This window comes from Temnothorax longispinosus, chromosome 6, assembly GCF_030848805.1.
Source record: "Temnothorax longispinosus isolate EJ_2023e chromosome 6, Tlon_JGU_v1, whole genome shotgun sequence".
NCBI lineage: Eukaryota > Metazoa > Arthropoda > Insecta > Hymenoptera > Formicidae > Temnothorax > Temnothorax longispinosus.
In genome coordinates, this window is record NC_092363.1 from 9280545 (window position 1) to 9299547 (window position 19003).

At 33.4% G+C, this 19003-nt stretch overlaps 1 protein-coding gene across 4 annotated transcripts in view; it reads left to right on the forward strand.

Moving 5' to 3' along the window:
* Positions 1 to 1233: 1233 nt before the first annotated feature.
* The window catches only part of Sec23 (transport protein Sec23), a 29536-nt gene continuing 11766 nt past the window's right edge, over positions 1234 to 19003 (forward strand). The window contains exons 1-11 of one of the 4 annotated variants that reach the window (XR_011732365.1): positions 1234 to 1418; positions 1619 to 1901; positions 3160 to 3246; positions 4013 to 4259; positions 4337 to 4586; positions 4666 to 5316; positions 5399 to 5552; positions 5676 to 5827; positions 6842 to 7016; positions 9015 to 9739; positions 10124 to 10246. Coding sequence is in view for 3 of the 4 variants with exons in the window: in XM_071780281.1 (XP_071636382.1) it covers positions 1620 to 1901; positions 3160 to 3246; positions 4013 to 4259; positions 4337 to 4586; positions 4666 to 5316; positions 5399 to 5552; positions 5676 to 5827; positions 6842 to 7016; positions 10560 to 10781; positions 13859 to 13966 (2328 nt within the window). In the remaining variant the exon portion in view is untranslated. Of the gene's footprint in view, positions 1419 to 1618; positions 1902 to 3159; positions 3247 to 4012; positions 4260 to 4336; positions 4587 to 4665; positions 5317 to 5398; positions 5553 to 5675; positions 5828 to 6841; positions 7017 to 9014; positions 9740 to 10123; positions 10247 to 10559; positions 10782 to 13858; positions 13967 to 15848; positions 15870 to 19003 lie in introns of those variants that run through there. The other 3 variants (XM_071780281.1, XM_071780282.1, XM_071780283.1) reach the window with 3 other exon arrangements.

Genomic DNA, 19003 nt, shown 5'->3' on the forward strand with positions numbered 1-19003 from the left:
TCGATTACGGTTCTTGAGGTCGATTCTGTATTTTGAGACAAAGTAAAAATTACAAAAGTGAACAGATTTACTAGATTTCAACCAATAAAATCATAGATACGCTAGTAAATTTTCTCACTTTTGTAACTTTCACCTCGTTTCAAGAACCGTAATAAGCCCCCTTATACATGATGCGACCCGAGTCGGCTTGAGTCGCAAATCGAAAACGCAAATAATGTAACTACTATTGGTATATGTACATACTTCTTCTTCTTTTATTTTATTGGCTCCTGCTTCTTTTCAGAGGACAATACGGCCATCGTATTATTGGTATACAACTTCTTACATGTATCAATTATATATTATATGAAATGCAGTATTTATAATCAAACTTTTTTTTTTACAGTGAACAGATTATTTCTATTTACTATTTAATACACTGTGTATCTTGAAACGAGGTGAAAATTACAAAAGTGAACAGATTTTACTAGATTTCGACAAATAAAATCGTAGATACTCTAGTGAATTTCCTCACTTTTGTAATTTTCACCTCATTTCAAGGTTCACAATCGACCCTGGGGGTCGATTACGGTTCTTGAAACGAAGTGAAAATTACAAAAGTGAACAGATTTACTAGATTTTGACCAATAAAATCATAGATACCCTAGTGAATTTCCTCACTTTTGTAACTTTCACCTCGTTTCAAGAACCGTAATAAGCCCCCAGTAGTGCGATTCTGTAACTCGTTATGCTGTCGTTATGTGTTTATAACGACGCATAACGAGTTACAGAATCGCACTACAGCAGTGCGATTCTGTAACTCGTTATGCGTCGTTATGTGCTCATAACGACAGTTGCGCAGCTTTTTTCTTATATAGTATACCTGCGCAACTGTCGTTATAAACACATAACGACAGCATTATTACGGTTCTTGGGGTCGATTCTGTATCTTGGGACGAGGTAAAAATTACAAAAGTGAAGAAATTCACTAGAGAATCTACAATTTCATTTGTCGAAATCTAAGTAAATCTGTTCACTTTTGTAATTTCTTGTCTCAAAATACAGAATCGACCCCCTTGAAACGAGGTGAAAGTTACAAAAGTGAGAAAATTTACTAGCGTATCTATGATTTCATTGGTTGAAATTTAGTAAATCTGTTCACTTTTGTAATTTTCACCTCGTTTCAAGAACCGTAATCGACTTCCTGTTCTATATTTATGAGTAGTCTGTGGTGGATTTTACGTGACACATGTAAAACGGAAGACATATTTGCGCATTCCTTTAATCTTGTAAGTGACGTGGCCTGAACGTCGTTCGAGAGAGAGAAAATTATTATTTTTTACAAAAATTTATGTAACTTTCTCAGTATACTAAAGGGATTATATTAGTGAATACAGAATAGTGCTAATTAATTTACATTTTTGTGTATGAAGATAATCGTAAGTACTTATTCATTGTTGACTAACCTGTTATAGTTATAATAATTTTATTTTTTTGGAATTTTTGTTCACTTACTATTCATTATTTTATACCTCTATATTAAAAAGTACAATTATATAAAAGAGAGAATAGAAGTTAACTTAATATAGCTGAAAAAGCAAACTACTTGTACTAAAAAATAAACTGTTATATCTTATAGTATGATGACGACATATGAAGATTTTATTCAACAAAACGAAGATAGGGATGGTGTGCGTTTAACATGGAACGTATTTCCCTCATCACGTATCGATGCTACCAGACTGGTTGTTCCATTGGGTGCTTTATACCAACCAATTAAAGAACGAGCAGATCTTCCACCAATTCAATATGATCCAGTTTTATGTACAAGATCTACCTGCAGAGCTATTTTAAATCCATTATGTCAAGTGGACTATCGTGCAAAACTATGGGTCTGCAATTTTTGCTTTCAGAGAAATCCTGTAAGAAAAGAAGCCTGTTTTTTTTAATATAAGCTATATATTAACTGCATATTTTGAACTTTATCACAATAATAACTAGGATTCAACAATATTAATTGTCTAATTCGAATATATATCCAGATAGCTAAGTTTAGAAAGAACAGATTTTACAAAATATGCTATAAAGGATTACACATGATTCTCATGACAAAAATGTTTTTGGTCAATTTGTATGATTTTGTGATAAGTCGTACACGGAAAAAAATAATGTTTCAACAGCATCAGTGTAAGTTGAGATAAAATCTATTGGTAACATCAATATTAATGAATAAAAAACATCAGATAATTGTTTTAATAATTTAAATATTTGATTCAATAATATCCAATTGAATTAACTATTTATGCTTGTAGCAGCCTGTGACGACGTTTAATTGAGGCAACTTCATTTTTTCTGTGTAGTAGTTTTTGTTTCTGATGAAGTCTAAAATTTTATTCTATGATTAGTTTTTGAATTATAAGCATTTAAAAGTCTTCTTTATAAAAACCGTTTGTATGCCTGTCTACATAAGTTTGCACTTGTGTGCTTGCCTACATGTGTACATATCCATGTGTATGAAAGTCTGAATTAATGCTTTCTCCTCTTCTTCCACCATAAACTAGTGGAAATGATGCACACAAACAAGAATGTTTTTTTTTTTTAAAGAATTCTAATGAGCAAACTGCAGTATCCAGGACTCAGTCAAACCTGCATGACCCTTAGCATACTAATCTATTGCACTTACACTGAGCTACAAGACATCCCCAAGAATAGGTGCTTTCCATTTACATCAAAGCTCAGATAAATCTTACTTCTGTCTTTCTTTAACATGAATGTTGAAGAAAGACAGAAGTGAGATTTATCTGAATTTTGATGTAAATGGAAAGCATCTAATATGTTTGCGTGACACATACATATATAACATATTGCATTTGTGGCATACAAACGGCGTACATATATATGCAGTCACATATCTGTACAAACAAAAAACATTTTTATTAAGAACCAGAACTACAACATATCAAGCAAATTGACTGAAAACGTTTTTCTTTATAAGAATCATACAAGTTCCTTTGCTGAGTTATACATTTAGATAGATGAACATATTGAACATTTTTATAATAAGAATAAAAGTACATATTTTTGTAATACATGTATAAAAATATGTGTAGTTTATAGAATATTTACATATCTATATATATATATTTTTATTTTTTTATAATTTATATTTATATTTTTTAGTTTCCACCACAATATGCTGCAATTTCAGAACAACATCAACCTGCAGAACTTATCCCAATGTTCTCAACAATTGAGTATACAATAATGGTAAGTAATAAATTACTTATAATCTATTACCTAGAAAACAAAAGATTTCTTATTTATAAAAAAACATAAAAGATATGAATATGGATATTCAAATATTTACTTTTGCTGTAAAAGTTATAATGTGTTATGATCATTTTTTCAATATTTTCTTACTTAATTTAATTACTTTACTAGATTTAGTGTGTATATGTGTGTATATAGTACTTTCCTAAATTAATTATATTTTTTCTATCTATACATACTTTATACAATAATTAAAAATAACAATTTAAAGGAAGTGTATATTATTTATGAAAAAATCAATACTTACCACAAAATTGATTATAATTTTATACATTTTTAAAACTGAATTATTAGTATCATGGTAGCCTCAAAAAAATCTTTTACAAGAGTAAATTCCAAAAATAGGAAATCTAATTGTTGTGCAAAATCTATTGTACATATGTTTATGCTTGTATTGTTTTAAGTCTTGCCTTATATTAAGAATATGATTAATATTAATTTTAATTTCATTTTTATCTGCATAATTTATTATTTGTATGGTGTGTTGGTGTGTATGTGTTGGTGTGTGTGTGTGTGTGTGTGTGTGTGTGTGTGTGTGTGTGTGTGTAAGTATGTATGTGTGTTTGTGCGTGCGTGCGTGCGTGCGTGTGCGTGCGTGTGTGTGTGTGTGTGTGTTCGTGCGTGCGTACGTGCGTGTAAAAATGAAATTATATGTAGGTATATTAAATTTTTATCAAATATGTATATATAATATTATGTTTAGCGTGCTCAATGTTTACCACCTATATTTCTACTTGTTGTGGATACTTGCTTGGATGATGAAGAATTAGGAGCACTTAAAGATTCATTACAAATGTCATTATCTCTACTTCCACCTAACGTCCTCATCGGTCTTATCACATTTGGTAAAATGGTACAAGTTCATGAATTGGGATGCGATGGTTGTAGTAAAAGTTATGTATTTCGTGGCACAAAGGATCTTCAACCAAAACAAGTTCAAGATATGTTGGGTAATAACTAAATTTTAAGTTATTTTTTATTTTCAATTCTTGGTATATATGATTTAGTTTATTTTGTATTTTGATAGGTATTGGTAGACCAATTCCAGGACAAAATCCAAATCAGCCGAGAGGACCTAGTATACAGCCATTACCACCTGCTAATCGTTTCTTACAACCTGTACACAAATGTGATATGAGTTTAACAGATCTTTTAGGAGAGTTACAACGTGATCCTTGGCCTGTTGGACCAGGAAAACGTCCATTACGATCTACAGGTGTGGCATTGGCAGTTGCCACAGGTCTTTTAGAAGCTAGTTATGCAAATACTGGAGCTAGGTATTTATATATTGCAATAAATATTGGCTACATTGCCATTAAGATTATAATTGATTCTATCAAAGCTAATATATTTAAGGATTATGTTATTCGTTGGTGGACCATGTTCTCAAGGACCTGGCCAAGTAGTAACTGATGATTTGCGACAACCAATTAGATCACATCATGATATTCAAAAGGATAATGCTAAGCATATGAAGAAGGCAACTAAGCATTACGATGCACTTGCATCACGTGCTGCAACTAATGGTCATATAATAGATATTTATTCTTGTGCTCTTGATCAAACTGGTTTATTAGAAATGCGTCAATGTTGTAATTCTACTGGCGGTCACATGGTCATGGCAGATTCATTTAATTCTTCTTTATTTAAACAAACTTTTCAACGGGTATTTGTTAAGGATGCTAAAGGTAACCTGAAAATGGCATTCAATGCCACTTTAGAAGTAAAAACATCGCGGGAGATTAAAGTTTCTGGAGCAATTGGACCTTGCGTATCATTAGGAGTGAAAGGCTCTAGTGTTGGGGAACAAGAAGTAGGTTTGGGTGGTACTTGTCAATGGAAATTTTGTTCGTTGACACCATCTACAACAACAGCATTATTCTTTGAAGTTGTAAATCAACATACAGCTCCAATTCCACAAGGTGGAAGAGGCTGTATTCAATTTATTACTCAATATCAACATAGTAGTGGACAAAGAAGAATTAGACTTACTACTGTTGCAAGAAAGTAAATATCTTTTTCTATTTTTAAGTATATATTACATGATAATTTATAGATTTTTAATATTTCTCAAAATCTTTAATTACAGTTGGGCAGATGCATCATCATCACTGCATCATATAAGCGCTGGATTTGACCAGGAAGCAGCAGCTGTTCTCATGTCGCGTTTGGCTGTATTCAAAGCAGAAAGTGATGACAGTCCAGATGTTTTAAGATGGGTTGATCGTATGCTGATTAGACTTGTTAGTAGTTTTTTTTAAATAAAATTGTGCAAAATCATACAAAATATAATTCTAGAGAATAACATATTTTACATTTATATATTCTTTATTCTTTTTTTAAGATATAAAATCTTATTTTTACAGTGTCAAAAGTTTGGAGAATATGCAAAAGATGATCCAAATAGCTTTAGATTGGCACAAAACTTTTCTATGTATCCACAATTTATGTATCACCTGCGCAGGTCCCAATTTTTGCAAGTATTTAATAATTCTCCAGATGAAACCAGCTTTTATAGGTAAACTTATTTCTTATTTTTATGAAATACACACACATGGTTTCTTACTTTACATATGATATTGATACTTAAAATTTTGTTGATAAGTTTTTATGTTGGCAAAAGTATATATATATATATATATATATATATATATATATATATATATGTATACAGGGTGAATTTTAATGGATGTCCCATTCACAATTGTCATCTGCCAATTTGTCTCAATTTTCTTTCTATATATATAAAAAAATTTTCCATTTTGTAACGAAGACGTAAAGTTTAACAATTATTTTATATAAGAAGTGCTCTTTATCAAAAAAAGGATGCTCGATGAAGTATTGATGGTAAAAGGATGGGACATCCATTAAAATTCACCCTGTATATATATATACGTACGTGTGCGCTGCATGGTGTTTATGTATATGTATTGTAGATTTAGACCGGTATTCATAAGTCAGATCTTATTTCAAGACTGTCTTAAGGTGATCCTAAAGCCGTGATCCTAGCCGGTTTTTTTCAGTTTTTTTCTTAGCACTAATCTTTTAATTGGCTTTATAGAAATGCAAAATTCTTGTCTAGAATTAAAGTACGCATCAAAATCTAGGTCATGGTGGTCGAATTTATATCGAAAACGAAAAAAAATTAATATTTTTTGTTATACGTGATTCTTTAGTCCTAATTGCTAATATCTGTTCCTTGTTCCTTATATTTTTCATTGTGCGGGGGGCCTTTATGTAGATAGATTCCCATTGAAAGCATGAAATTAGCATTAGTATGAGGCAACAATAAAAAGAAGAAGAGAGAAGTAAAGTGGTTGCCTTGCTTGTTCTGAAAAAGAAAGATCCATTATCTTTTTTTCAACTCTTATATTTCTTCTATTTGCCCTTTCCTAGAGTATCATGTAACAATAAATGCACCTGATAACCAGCATATCTCTATTTTTCATTTTTGTCAGCTGTTGCACAAGAATGTGCAGTTTATCTATGTATATGTATCTGCGATGTATACACGGTTTTTGATATTTTTCAGACATATGCTTATGCGTGAAAATGTAGCAGATTCTTTGGTCATGATCCAACCAGTTTTATATAGTTATGGATTTAATGGTCCACCGGAGGCTGTATTGTTAGATACTTCATCTATTCAACCTGATAGGATTTTGTTGATGGATACGTTCTTCCAGATACTTATATTTCACGGAGAGGTAAATTAAATAAATTAATAAATTAACAAGTTGGATTTTTAAAGAATAACATGGAAAATGCAGGAATATACAGAAACATTTTTCAGAATTTGTATATTTTGAGTTTCATATAAGTTTGTAGCAACGATATACATATAATTAATAATTATTAATTAATTTCATTATTCTATGTATTAAAGTATCAAAATAAGATTATTTAAAAAATATTTTATGAGATATTTTATATTTATTTTAAATATATCAAGATAAGATATAGAATATCTCTTGGTAACGCTTTAGAATAACGATCAAGATCATATTCAGAATCAAATTGTTATAAAAAATGTGATTTTATTAAAACAAAATATCGATGAAGCTTATACAGGATGGCTCAAAAGTCTGGAAATAATAATCTGGAATCGAATATCTTGTAATCAATGGATTTTAGGAAAAAATGTTTCAGACAAAAGTTGCAGGGTTTAAAAAAAATGCATTTAATGGCAGTATTAGTTTGACCATAAGTGGATCAAGGTCAGATCAAGAACAACTTTATTTTTTAAAATGAAAACCTCTATTTTTTATTGCATTATCTTTTTTCTACTCATTAATTTAAACAACTTTTGTCTAAAAACATCTTTTTATTTGCTTAATACTTTTTGAGATATTCAAGAAAAACTTGGTAACTTTTTCAATATTTAGCTTACGATATTTCCATAATTGTTTGTTGAAGGCAAAAGTGTTACATGACTTTTTGACTTGATTTAGCTTCAAGAATATGCTATTGTAATAGTACTCCTTTTTAAACACTTAAATGTATACATCTCCTTGGAGTTTTCATGTATTCACAAGTATTTTAAAAAATTGGGATACTATTGTAACATCATACCCTTGAGACTAAATCAAGTCAAAAAGTCGTGTAGCACTTTTCTTTCCGACAAATGTCGAAATGGTAAACATGGCGTTAAGGGGACCCACTTCCGATGACCTTGAATTTGACATATATTGTCAAGGACACCCTCCCGAGTAACATGCAAGTGATTTTAGTCGGGGGTCGCTTTTTATTAAAAAGTTATTAACAAATAAAGTTAGCGAAATGAGAACAGTATATGTGTGAGCGGGAGGGCTGCGCCCCCCTGCAACCCTCCTCCACACACTGCTTAATCTTTTACCTTCACACGCGCCCCCCTCCGTCCCACATGCCAGAGAGGCCACGGGCGCGATTTCGCTGTAACTTTATTTTGAAGCGCCTCTATGTCCACAAAATGTGGACATTGAACTACGTGGCCAATGTCTATAAATATGTAGGTAATGTCCACGATTTTGTGGTGCTCTTCCGTGCTATGTCTACGACCTCGTGGTAACATATCCTCGAGGATCCTCGAGTATCAACGATTAAATAGAATAGATACGGCCAGTTTCACCGTCTTTCGATTCACGAGGCGAATAGACACGATTAGGAATAAGAATAGGAATAGGAATACGAATAGGAATTGTAAAAAATATTTTACATATATATATTACATCTATATTACTTTTTATTTTTTAATTATAAAAAATGACATTAATGTCCCTACCCCTACCTCTACCTCTGCCTCTACCTCTGACCCCACCCCTACCTCTTCCCCTGGCTGTTCCTCTTCCTCTTCCTCTTCCTCTTCCAAGTGTAGCCGCAAGGGCCGCATGTATAATATTTTGTAAATCTCGTGTCTGAAACAGAAAATTTAAAAAACATGTTAATACATGCAAAATAAAGAAGTAATAATAACTAATTAATTATAAAAATAATTATAACAATAATCTATATATCTATACTGTTAAATCGGGTTATTTCTATTTCCGGATAACCGATTTTTTTATAATATCCATGAAGTTAGATATTCGAGTATCCGGAAATAGAAATAACCCGATTTAACAGTATAGATATATAGATTATTGTTATAATTATTTTTATAATTAATTAGTTATTATTACTTCTTTATTTTGCATGTATTAACATGTTTTTTAAATTTTCTGTTTCAGACACGAGATTTACAAAACATTATACATGCGGCCCTTGCGGCTACACTTGGAAGAGGAAGAGGAAGAGGAAGAGGAACAGCCAGGGGAAGAGGTAGGGGTGGGGTCAGAGATAGAGGCAGAGGTAGAGGTAGGGGTAGGGACATTAATGTCATTTTTTATAATTAAAAAATAAAAAGTAATATAGATGTAATATATATGTAAAATATTTTTTACAATTCCTATTCTTATTCCTATTCCTATTCCTATTCTTATTCCTAATCGTGTCTATTCGCCTCGTGAATCGAAAGACGGTGAAACTGGCCGTATCTATTCTATTTAATCGTTGATCCTCGAGGATCCTCGAGGATTATGTTACCACGAGGTCGTAGACATAGCACGGAAGAGCACCACAAAATCGTGGACATTACCTACATATTTATAGACATTGGCCACGTAGTTCAATGTCCACATTTTGTGGACATAGAGGCGCTTCAAAATAAAGTTACAGCGAAATCGCGCCCGTGGCCTCTCTCAGGCTTCTCTCTGCACATGCCCTCACATGCCCCCGGCCCCCACCTCACCTTCCCACATTTAGGCTGCGGTCTACTTGACGCTACAAATGCTTCGAAGCATTCCTCTTCTCTTTTCTTTCAATGAAGAAAGAAGGAGAAGAAGAACGCTTCAAAGCATTTGTAGCGTCAAGTGGATCCCAGCCTTAATTACTCATGTGTATCTGTATTAGTATGGTAAGTAGTATATATGTCAAGGTCATTGCTTGATAAAAACTTATTAGGAAATAAAGTTAGCGTAAGAAGTTGACGCGCTTTAAACACTTAAATACTTTTAAAGCGCGTCACTAACCTACATAGGTTAGTTGACGCGTTTTAAACACTTAAATACTTTTAAAGCGCGTCACTAATCTATACGCCGAAAGAATATTTCGCGTGGAAAGTGTATGCGTGAACTATTTCGACATATATATTAGTCATTTATGCCTTCCAATACTCAAAATAGCTGCTATATTTTCCAAACTTTATTTGTTAATAACTTTTTAATAAAAAGTGACCCCCGACTAAAATTACTTGCATGTTACTCGGGAGGGTGTCCTTGACAATATATGTTAATTTAAGGTCATCGGAAGTGGGTCCCCTTAACGCCATGTTTACCAAAAAATGCTCAGACAAAAGCAGTGGTGCGATTTCGAGCTCGAGCATACCGGCGTTTTTCCCCTTCACTTACGCACACAGAAACACTATCCATGTGGCGCGGTCGTCAGGTGTGATGTATGTATTGTCAACGCGGATTTGGCAATCAAGCCAGCAGGAATCTTAAATGCCTCTTTTTAAACTTTACAACTTTTATCTGAAACATTTTTTTTTAAATCTATTTACGAGTTATTTGATTGTTTTTCTAGACTTGGGTCATCCCATATAAAATGATCTTATAAAAGATGGTATATACAAAAATTTGTTGCACGCGCGCGTGTTGTGTATATTTTAACAGTATATAAATCTTTATAAAGAGCAAAGCGTTTGTTTGTATTGTTTTAAAATTTATGTTTTATAGACTATTGCACAGTGGCGACAGTTAAAATATCAAGACTTACCAGAGTACGAAAATTTCCGGCAGTTACTAGCAGCACCTGTTGATGATGCTGCGGAAACATTAGCTATTAGATTTCCTGCGCCTCGGTATATTGATACGGAACAAGGTGGTTCTCAAGCCAGATTTCTATTAAGTAAAGTCAACCCAAGTCAGACACATAATAATATGTATGCTTATGGTGCGGTAAGTAAACATATATATTTAATCTTTTGACGATAAAATGACAAATTGATAGAAAATAATAAGGATAGATATTTATATGTATTTTTATTATTTATGTTATCATTTTATGTATGTGACAAGACATGATAAACATATCTTAGCTGAACAGAAAATAATAAAGAATGTTCTTTATATATAAATTAAGGGGTAACACCACTCTAGAGGCCCAAAAAATATAAGATTTTTTTGTGGTTAAAAGAAAAAGTAAATTAAAAATCTATTTAAAGGACTTTATTGTACATGTCTTAAGGGCATCCTATAGTGGTATGCACTAAGTGCACGTTAAACTGCACTTTAACTTGTATTTTATTTATTATAAATTTTTAAGGGCAAAAATGCAAAATCGGGCTGTTTAGGACACTACAGATGAGCTTACTAATTAAAAATATCCTAAATTGAATAAGATTCATTCAATACTTTGGCTAAATTCTTTTTATTACGAAAAAAATTACGAATAAGAAGAATTTAGCCAAAATATCGAATGAATCTTATTCAATTTAGGATATTTTTAATCAGTAAGCTCATCTGTAGTGCCCTAAACAGCCCAATTTTGCATTTTTGCCCTTAAAAATTTATAATAAATAAAATACGAGTTAAAGTGCAGTTTAACGTGCACTTAGTGCATAAAGTGCACTGCCACTATAGGAGCTCCTTAAGGGGATCCTAAAGCGAAGGCCGAACTTCCTCGATGTCGATAATGTCAACATTTCTAAACCTGTTTTTTCTATATGTGTTCTTGTTTAACTATAGTAATCTGTCCTTGTTCGATCGCTGCGCCATCTCTCGCTACACGCAATACTGCTTATCCTATCAACCTGCATGTGCTTTTGCACAAAATAGTAGTAAAAGCTCAAACTTTTTTGTTACGTTTTTAATTTTAGTTTTTTATATACGGTATTCTTTGTTCACATTATACGAATGGCGCGTGTATCTTATTTTGTACATACAAACTGTACAACTCCTGTATTAAGCAAACGTTTACGGTAGGTGACAGCTCAAAAATGTATTTAAAAAATTTTTTTTCCGATTTTTGTCTTGTAATCAACATTCGCGCGATTTTCGTGCATATTTCAATTGTGTACACATTTTTTTAAATTTTGTGCAGTCTACTTAAAGTTGGAGCTCTCCCTGCAATTGTCGGTAATTTGGGTCAGTTTAGGATCCCCTTAAGGGGATCCTGCAGCCGTATGATTTACTGACATTATCGTTTTTAGATGGATCTTTTAATTGGCTTTATAGAATTGCAAAAATCTTTTACAGAATTAAAGTCTACACAAAAATTTAAGGTAACAAACGCGATTTTATATCAAAAACACAAAAAAATTAAAAATATTACTTATTGGGGCACATACAGCTGTCACCTGACGACAATATTTGCTTAAAACAAAAATTCTGCAGTTTATACATACATAATGTTTATAATCCTCCCTTGGCAAAACATGTAGGAATAATATCGTGCAACGGATGCAGGATGACAAGAAGAGCAGCAACAGTAGTCGGATCTTGCGAGAGATGGCAAGCAATCGAACAAGGACAGATGTCATTTTGTTAGACAAAGACAGATATAGGGAAAACAAAATTAGAAAGGTTGACATTATCGACATCGAGGAAGTTCGCCTGTCACTGCAGGATCCCCTTAAAGTGTATGAAACAATGTTTTATTTTTTAAATGGCGGCGCTGGAGCTTTGTAAGCGTAAGCGTTTTTATGCGGGAGGTGCTCTGGGACTTGCAGCATAAGTGCCGCTTAACCTGGAACAAAAAACTACAATTTTTCATAATCTGCATGATAATAGCTAGAGAAATATGTAGGGGATTTTTAAAATATCGTTTCTCATAGAAATGGCGAGCATGTGAAAAAAGTCGTTTTTAATTAACTTTTTTTTTCAAATGCTTGCCATTTCTATGAAAACAATATTTTAAAAATTCTCTACGTATTTCTCTAGCTATTATCATGCAAGTTATGAAAAATTTGGGTTTTTTGTTCCAGGTTAAAATTTGCGGCACTTATGCTGCAAGCCCCGGAGCACCTCCCGCAAAAAAACGCTTATGCTTACAAAGCTCCAGCGCCGCCATTTGGGCTGCGTTGGGAAACTTCACCCGGGTGCATCCGCCAATGCTCACGCTGTTCGGAAACGTTTGGGTTGTACCAATGTGATAGAGATGAAGTTGTTCGGAAACTTCACCCGGGTGCACCTCAGGAAGAAAATTTTCCACCCCGAAATTTCAGGGTGAATACGGGTAACTTATTACATTTGGCGGAATTTTTTAAACTGTAGCAATAAAGTTTCTTCTTCTATGGAACTGTTCGGAATGGATTCCGATTGAAATTATTCCGTTTTCCCTAAAAAACAATAGAAATCTAGGGAATAATTGAATTTTGATCGGAATCCATTCATGAATATTTCCATATATCTCTGTGTCCAGTACTTCGTATACAATACACCAGATATTACATATCTTTTCTTTTCGAAGCGAGGCTGGTGAATATCGCGTACTGTGCGTTAAATACTTGAATTCGTAGCTCCATTATCTATTCCCGGTAAAAAATTTTTTATATAAAAACATTTAAATATATATAATTATATGATATCATAAAATATTATATAAAATATGTCCATGTATGTTTTTTTTCTTGTATAATTTCTGTTCGTATGTACAATAAAAATAAAAAGGAAGAGAATTAGAAAATAATTAAACGGATCATTTTTGCATTGTTTATTTATTTGCTTATATATATTCATATATAATCATATATAAATGTAATAATTGTATATAAAATATGATTACATAGCAAATTTTTCACAATTTCTCACTTTATTTTTTGTTATAAAAAAATAATGCAAAAATTTATGCTTTGAATTATTTTCTAATTCTTTTTCTTATTATTTTTCTTGTACATACGAACAGAGATTATACAAGAGAAAAACATAGTATGGACATATATAGACATATTTTATGTAATATTTTATATAATATTATAATTATATATATCTAAATAAAAAATTCTGTAAAATTCGTAATTTACATATTCTCGCAGGGTTCGCAATCTACTACCAATACATACTATCCTTCTCCTCTCACTTTAACCCTTTGGACCAACGGCTTAAGGGGATCCTATAGCGAAGGCCGAACTTCCCCGACGTCGGTAATATCAACATTTCTAATCCTGTTTTCTATGTTATATATCGATATCTGTCTAACCTGTCGACCTGTCGACCTTGTCTAACGAGAGGCATCTGTCTTTGTTTGATTGCTGCGCCATCTCTCGCTACACGCAATACTGCTTATCCTATCAACCTGAATGTGCTTTTGCTTAATAAAACTTCATTTTACAAAATCTTTTTTTCTAGACGTTGAATCTTAGTTTTATTTACACGATATTGTTCCTACATGTTGTCCCTACGTCGCCTTGGTGTCATTATACATATATAAACTGCAATAATATTGTCGTCAGATGACAGTTGTATGTGCCCAAATTAGTAAAATTTTTAATTTTTTTTCGTTCCCGATATGAAATCGTATAACGCGATGTAGATTTTTGTGCGTACTTTAATTCTAGACCAAAAACTTGCAATTCTGTAAAGCCAATTCAAAGATTCCTTAAAATGAAAAAATGTCGGTAACTACCACCACTATAGGATCCCCTTAACGTCTCTTTCCGAAAGACGGAGCCCAGTTTTCTCCGCACAAGAGCCTATCTTGCACGAAGGGGCGCAGCTATCGGAAAAACATTCCATGCTTCATGGCTCTAGTGGACTCGAACCTGGTTCCTCAGATTACGAGTCTGGCGCTCTACCACTAGACCACACTGCCGCCCTTATATGTATATATCTAAATATGTTTTTATATAAAAAATGTTTTACCGGGTTTTTGCGTTACGATTTGCTGAATTGGTCGAACTGTTAACCTATAATATTAATAACTCTGATTAGTTGGATTTAAGTAAGGTTAATTATATTCTATTGCCTACCGCTAATTTATTATCAGATTTTATCTACGTTTAATAATATCTTGACGCTAATTACGAATATGTTTTTCTATTATTCATATTAATTAATAATTCATCTTATGTAGGTATATCTTAAAAGTTGTTTAAGCGATCGATATATTTTACACTCGTAATTTGGTGATTGCACCACTAATTTTACTAAAAAAAAGTAGAAGCTGTAGAAGCACTCAGCGGCTCATCATTACCACAGCATAAGTAGATATTATACTGTGTCATTACTATCTAGATATAAACTGGATCTAAAGCTATTCTGATTATTTCTTGTCTAGTTATGGCGCAGGATACAATAATATTTTCTCGGGATTGCCTTTCATCCGCCATGTCTTATTACTTAAGCGGGAAACACAGACTTTTGCATAATGCATAAGCATAAGAAAATTGATTGATCTGTTTCCTTATGCACATGTATATAGACCAATCAATTTTCTTATGCTTACGCATTATGCGTTGTGCAGAAGTGTGTGCTCTCCGCTTTATTTGCCGTTCGGAAACTACTTACACCCAGGGTGCACCCTGTCCCCACTACTACACACCCGAGTCTACCTTCAGGGTAGCGTTTCCGAACGTAGCTTTAAAAAATAAAAAATTGTTTTATACACTTTAAGACATGTACAATAAAGTCCTTTAAATAGACTTTTAATTTACTTTTTGTTTTAACCACAAAAAATTTTTCTATTTTTCGGGCCTTTAGAGTGGTGTTTACCCCTTGAAAATTTTATTAATAGATTCTTTCCATTTTTTAATTTAATAAGATAATATAAAATTTATGTTGTGATAATTTTCTTGATAGAATTGCAACTTGTTGTTTAGTTATAAGAAAGTTGAATATTAAACATTTAGAAATAGCGAACATAAATACGTATATTTTTACTACAAAAATCTTTATTTTAAATCCGTTAAAGAATCTGTGACAGATTATCGTACACAATAATCTATATAAATGTTCACATAAAAGTTACATACTATGTGTGTAACTAATATTATTTTTTATGTTACCGTGTGTGATCCTGTGAACTAGGGGATGCCGATACCTAATGGGGTGTGTTATTTTATTTATTTATTTTTTCTTCTATTTTCTTAGCCTCTTTGGTGATCGGAGTTTTTAAAATCAACAGTATTGATATTTACGAAAAATGCAATGTTTTGCAATTATATATTAAATAAATGTATTTATTTTATAATTTAATATATAATTTATATTGTTAATACTTTATTTTTCTGAATGATTTTATTTTCTAAAAATGTAAGAAGAAAACACTTAAGAATTTTTCAATTGCACATGATTTTCTAATTAATAGTTATACTTTTTTTCCTTCATATATACGAGTATCTCAAACTCTATCGCATGAACTGCTGGTAACAAATTTCTAGAGGTCCTTTAAATATATAAATCCTTATACCAAAATATTGAAATTGCAACAGTTTTAAAATTGAAAGCGTTTAGAATTAGTCAATCTGATCGTTAAAGTTCAACTATGGTATATTGCATTGTAGTAAATGTATTCCCGGCATTTATCAGTTTTCAAATATTTACAATTAATCAAAGCAGAAACATTGATATTACACGACAAGGACAAAAATTTGAACAATCTGATTAACCAGTTTTAAATTTTTTCCATTTAAGGTTCCTGGGTACTCGCCGCGGCTATGTTAGATCGTGACGTCAGAGGTGAGAAATGACACGCCGAGAATTCTTGCGTCTCTGACGTCACGATTTTACATGACCACGGCAAGAGCCCAATAGTGCGATTCTGTAATTTGTCTTAAGGCCATTGCACGCCGTAACAATGTTTTAGTTATAATCGTAAGGTTGTAAGAAAATAGACCAATCACAGTCGATTATTCTCTTCGCGCTTGAAGAAGGCCTTACAATTACAACTAAAACTTTGTTACGAGCAGTGGCTTTTATGCTGTCGTAATGGTCGTTCTACATTAGTCGCAATCGTAAGAGTCGTAAGAAATTGACCACAGTCTATTATTCTTCGATGGCAAACAGAATAACAGATTGTGATTGGTTAATTTCTTACAACTCTTACGATTGCGATTAATGTAGAACGACTATTATATACTTATAACGACAGTTGTGCTGGGGCCCTATTCTCGAAAAATATCGCATACGATATTTTAGGAATGTCACTAGAAAATCACACTTCGCAAGTGTGCTATTGGCCTAGTTTACACCGATCTCTTGATACGCGTATCAAATAGTATATTTGAGCTCATCAGCCAATAATCAAACTAACTTACTGGTAGTAGTAGTAGTAGTAATATAATTTATTGTTTTCCCCGTAGGGCTTACAATCTTTATACAAAAAAAATCTTAACCTAAATTCTTAACCTAGACTTATCTAAGACCTTAAATCTAACTTATGAAGGGAAGATTCTGCATAGCTATGCTTCCTCCTCCCTTCTTCCTAATGTACACACACACACACACACACACACACACACACACACACACACACACACACACACACACACACACACACACGCGCGCGCACGCGCGCACGCACGCACACGCACACGCACACGCACACACACACGCACACACACACACACACACACACACACACACACACACACCGCTTCTCTATGGGACTTCCATGACTTCCATTTCCTCTTGCGTTCTGTACACATCTGTTTTCTTCTAACCGACTCTTCTAACTGTCTCACAGTCCTAGCGCTCTCTCTCTCTCTGTCTCTCTCTGTCTCTGTCTCTCTCTGTCTCTGTCTCTCTCTCTCTCTCTCTCTCTCTCTCTCTCTCTCTCTCTTTCTCGCCCTCTTGCTCTCGCGCTCTCTCTTCGTATGCTTTCCACTACGCATAACACTATGCGTGACACTGTTCATGACTCTACCAACGATCTGTTGCGCGGATTGATTGAGCAGATGAAAAAATCTGATGTGAAGTTTTCTGCTTTTATTGAAAGTCAGCAACGTACCAACAAAGAACTAAGCGATGAACTGAAAAAATCTGATGTGAAGCTTTCTGCTTTTATTGAAAGTCAGCAACGTACCAACAAAGAACTAAGCGATAAACTCAGTCAATTAAATCGGCTTGCTGACACCGTTGTTCAGAATAGTCAGCGCATTGCCAAATTGGAGCAAAATAACGCTGAACTTATTCGCGAAATTCACGACTTGAAATCTGCTCAGTCATTTCAGGGATCTCATGGGGGAAATGAGTTAATCATTTCGGGTTTACCATTGACGTTATGTACTGTTGCCCCATCTGAGCTCGCCAAGAATGTGCTGGGGGCGTTGGACGTTCCTGACTTGTCTTGCCATATTCTCGGTGTCAGAACTGTAAAGAAGGCACTGTCAGCGACTTCCACTGTTGCTGCATTTTCTAGCTCAGTCGTTGTTACCTTGGCTTCGAGTGCCGTGCGCGATATGGTTATTTCAAAAAAGCGGGCAAAGGGTGTTCTCAAATGTAAAGACGTATGCGGTGGTAACTCAGATCGTTACATTTACGTAAACGAGTTGTTATCCAGGAGCACTTACGACATGTTATTTCGGGCTAAGAGTGTTGCTAAAGAGAGGTCGTATAAGTATGTCTGGGTAAGGAATGGTCAAATATGTGTTAGGTCTCCTGATGGTCAACCTGTAATTCATATCGATTCCGACACTGATCTAGCTAAGCTTATCTGACTGATCCGACCTGCTCGTCCCTTGTTCTTTGATTGTTCGGCTTAATCAACATGTAATTCTTCTCGGATACGTCTTGCTGAATTCAACGCTTATTCCTTTCGTGGACATATTGACTTGCTTGCACGTGAAATTCGATAACATTGTTTCTGGTATAGAACTTCTTGTGCTTTCATTCCTTACTTTTAGTTCGTAAATTGCGCTGCGCCTTAGTTCTTAGTTTTATATACACTATTTTGTTCTCTTTAGAAATACTGCTCTTTATCTTATTTTTTTTCACTGTATTTATCACTAGTCAAGTTGCGTTAGTTCTTAGTTTTTTACAGTGTATATTATTGAGATTGCTGGTTGCTTGCCTTAAGAGAGAGAGCATGCACATCATACTAACTTCTGTCCGTTATACTTCGCTTTTGTTTATATCACATTGTATCTTTGCATCTTGTAACTGCTATAATATTGTAATTGCGATATTATTGTAACTGCTGTATTACTTTTTTGCCCTTTAGCCTTTGCTTGGGCATAATAAAT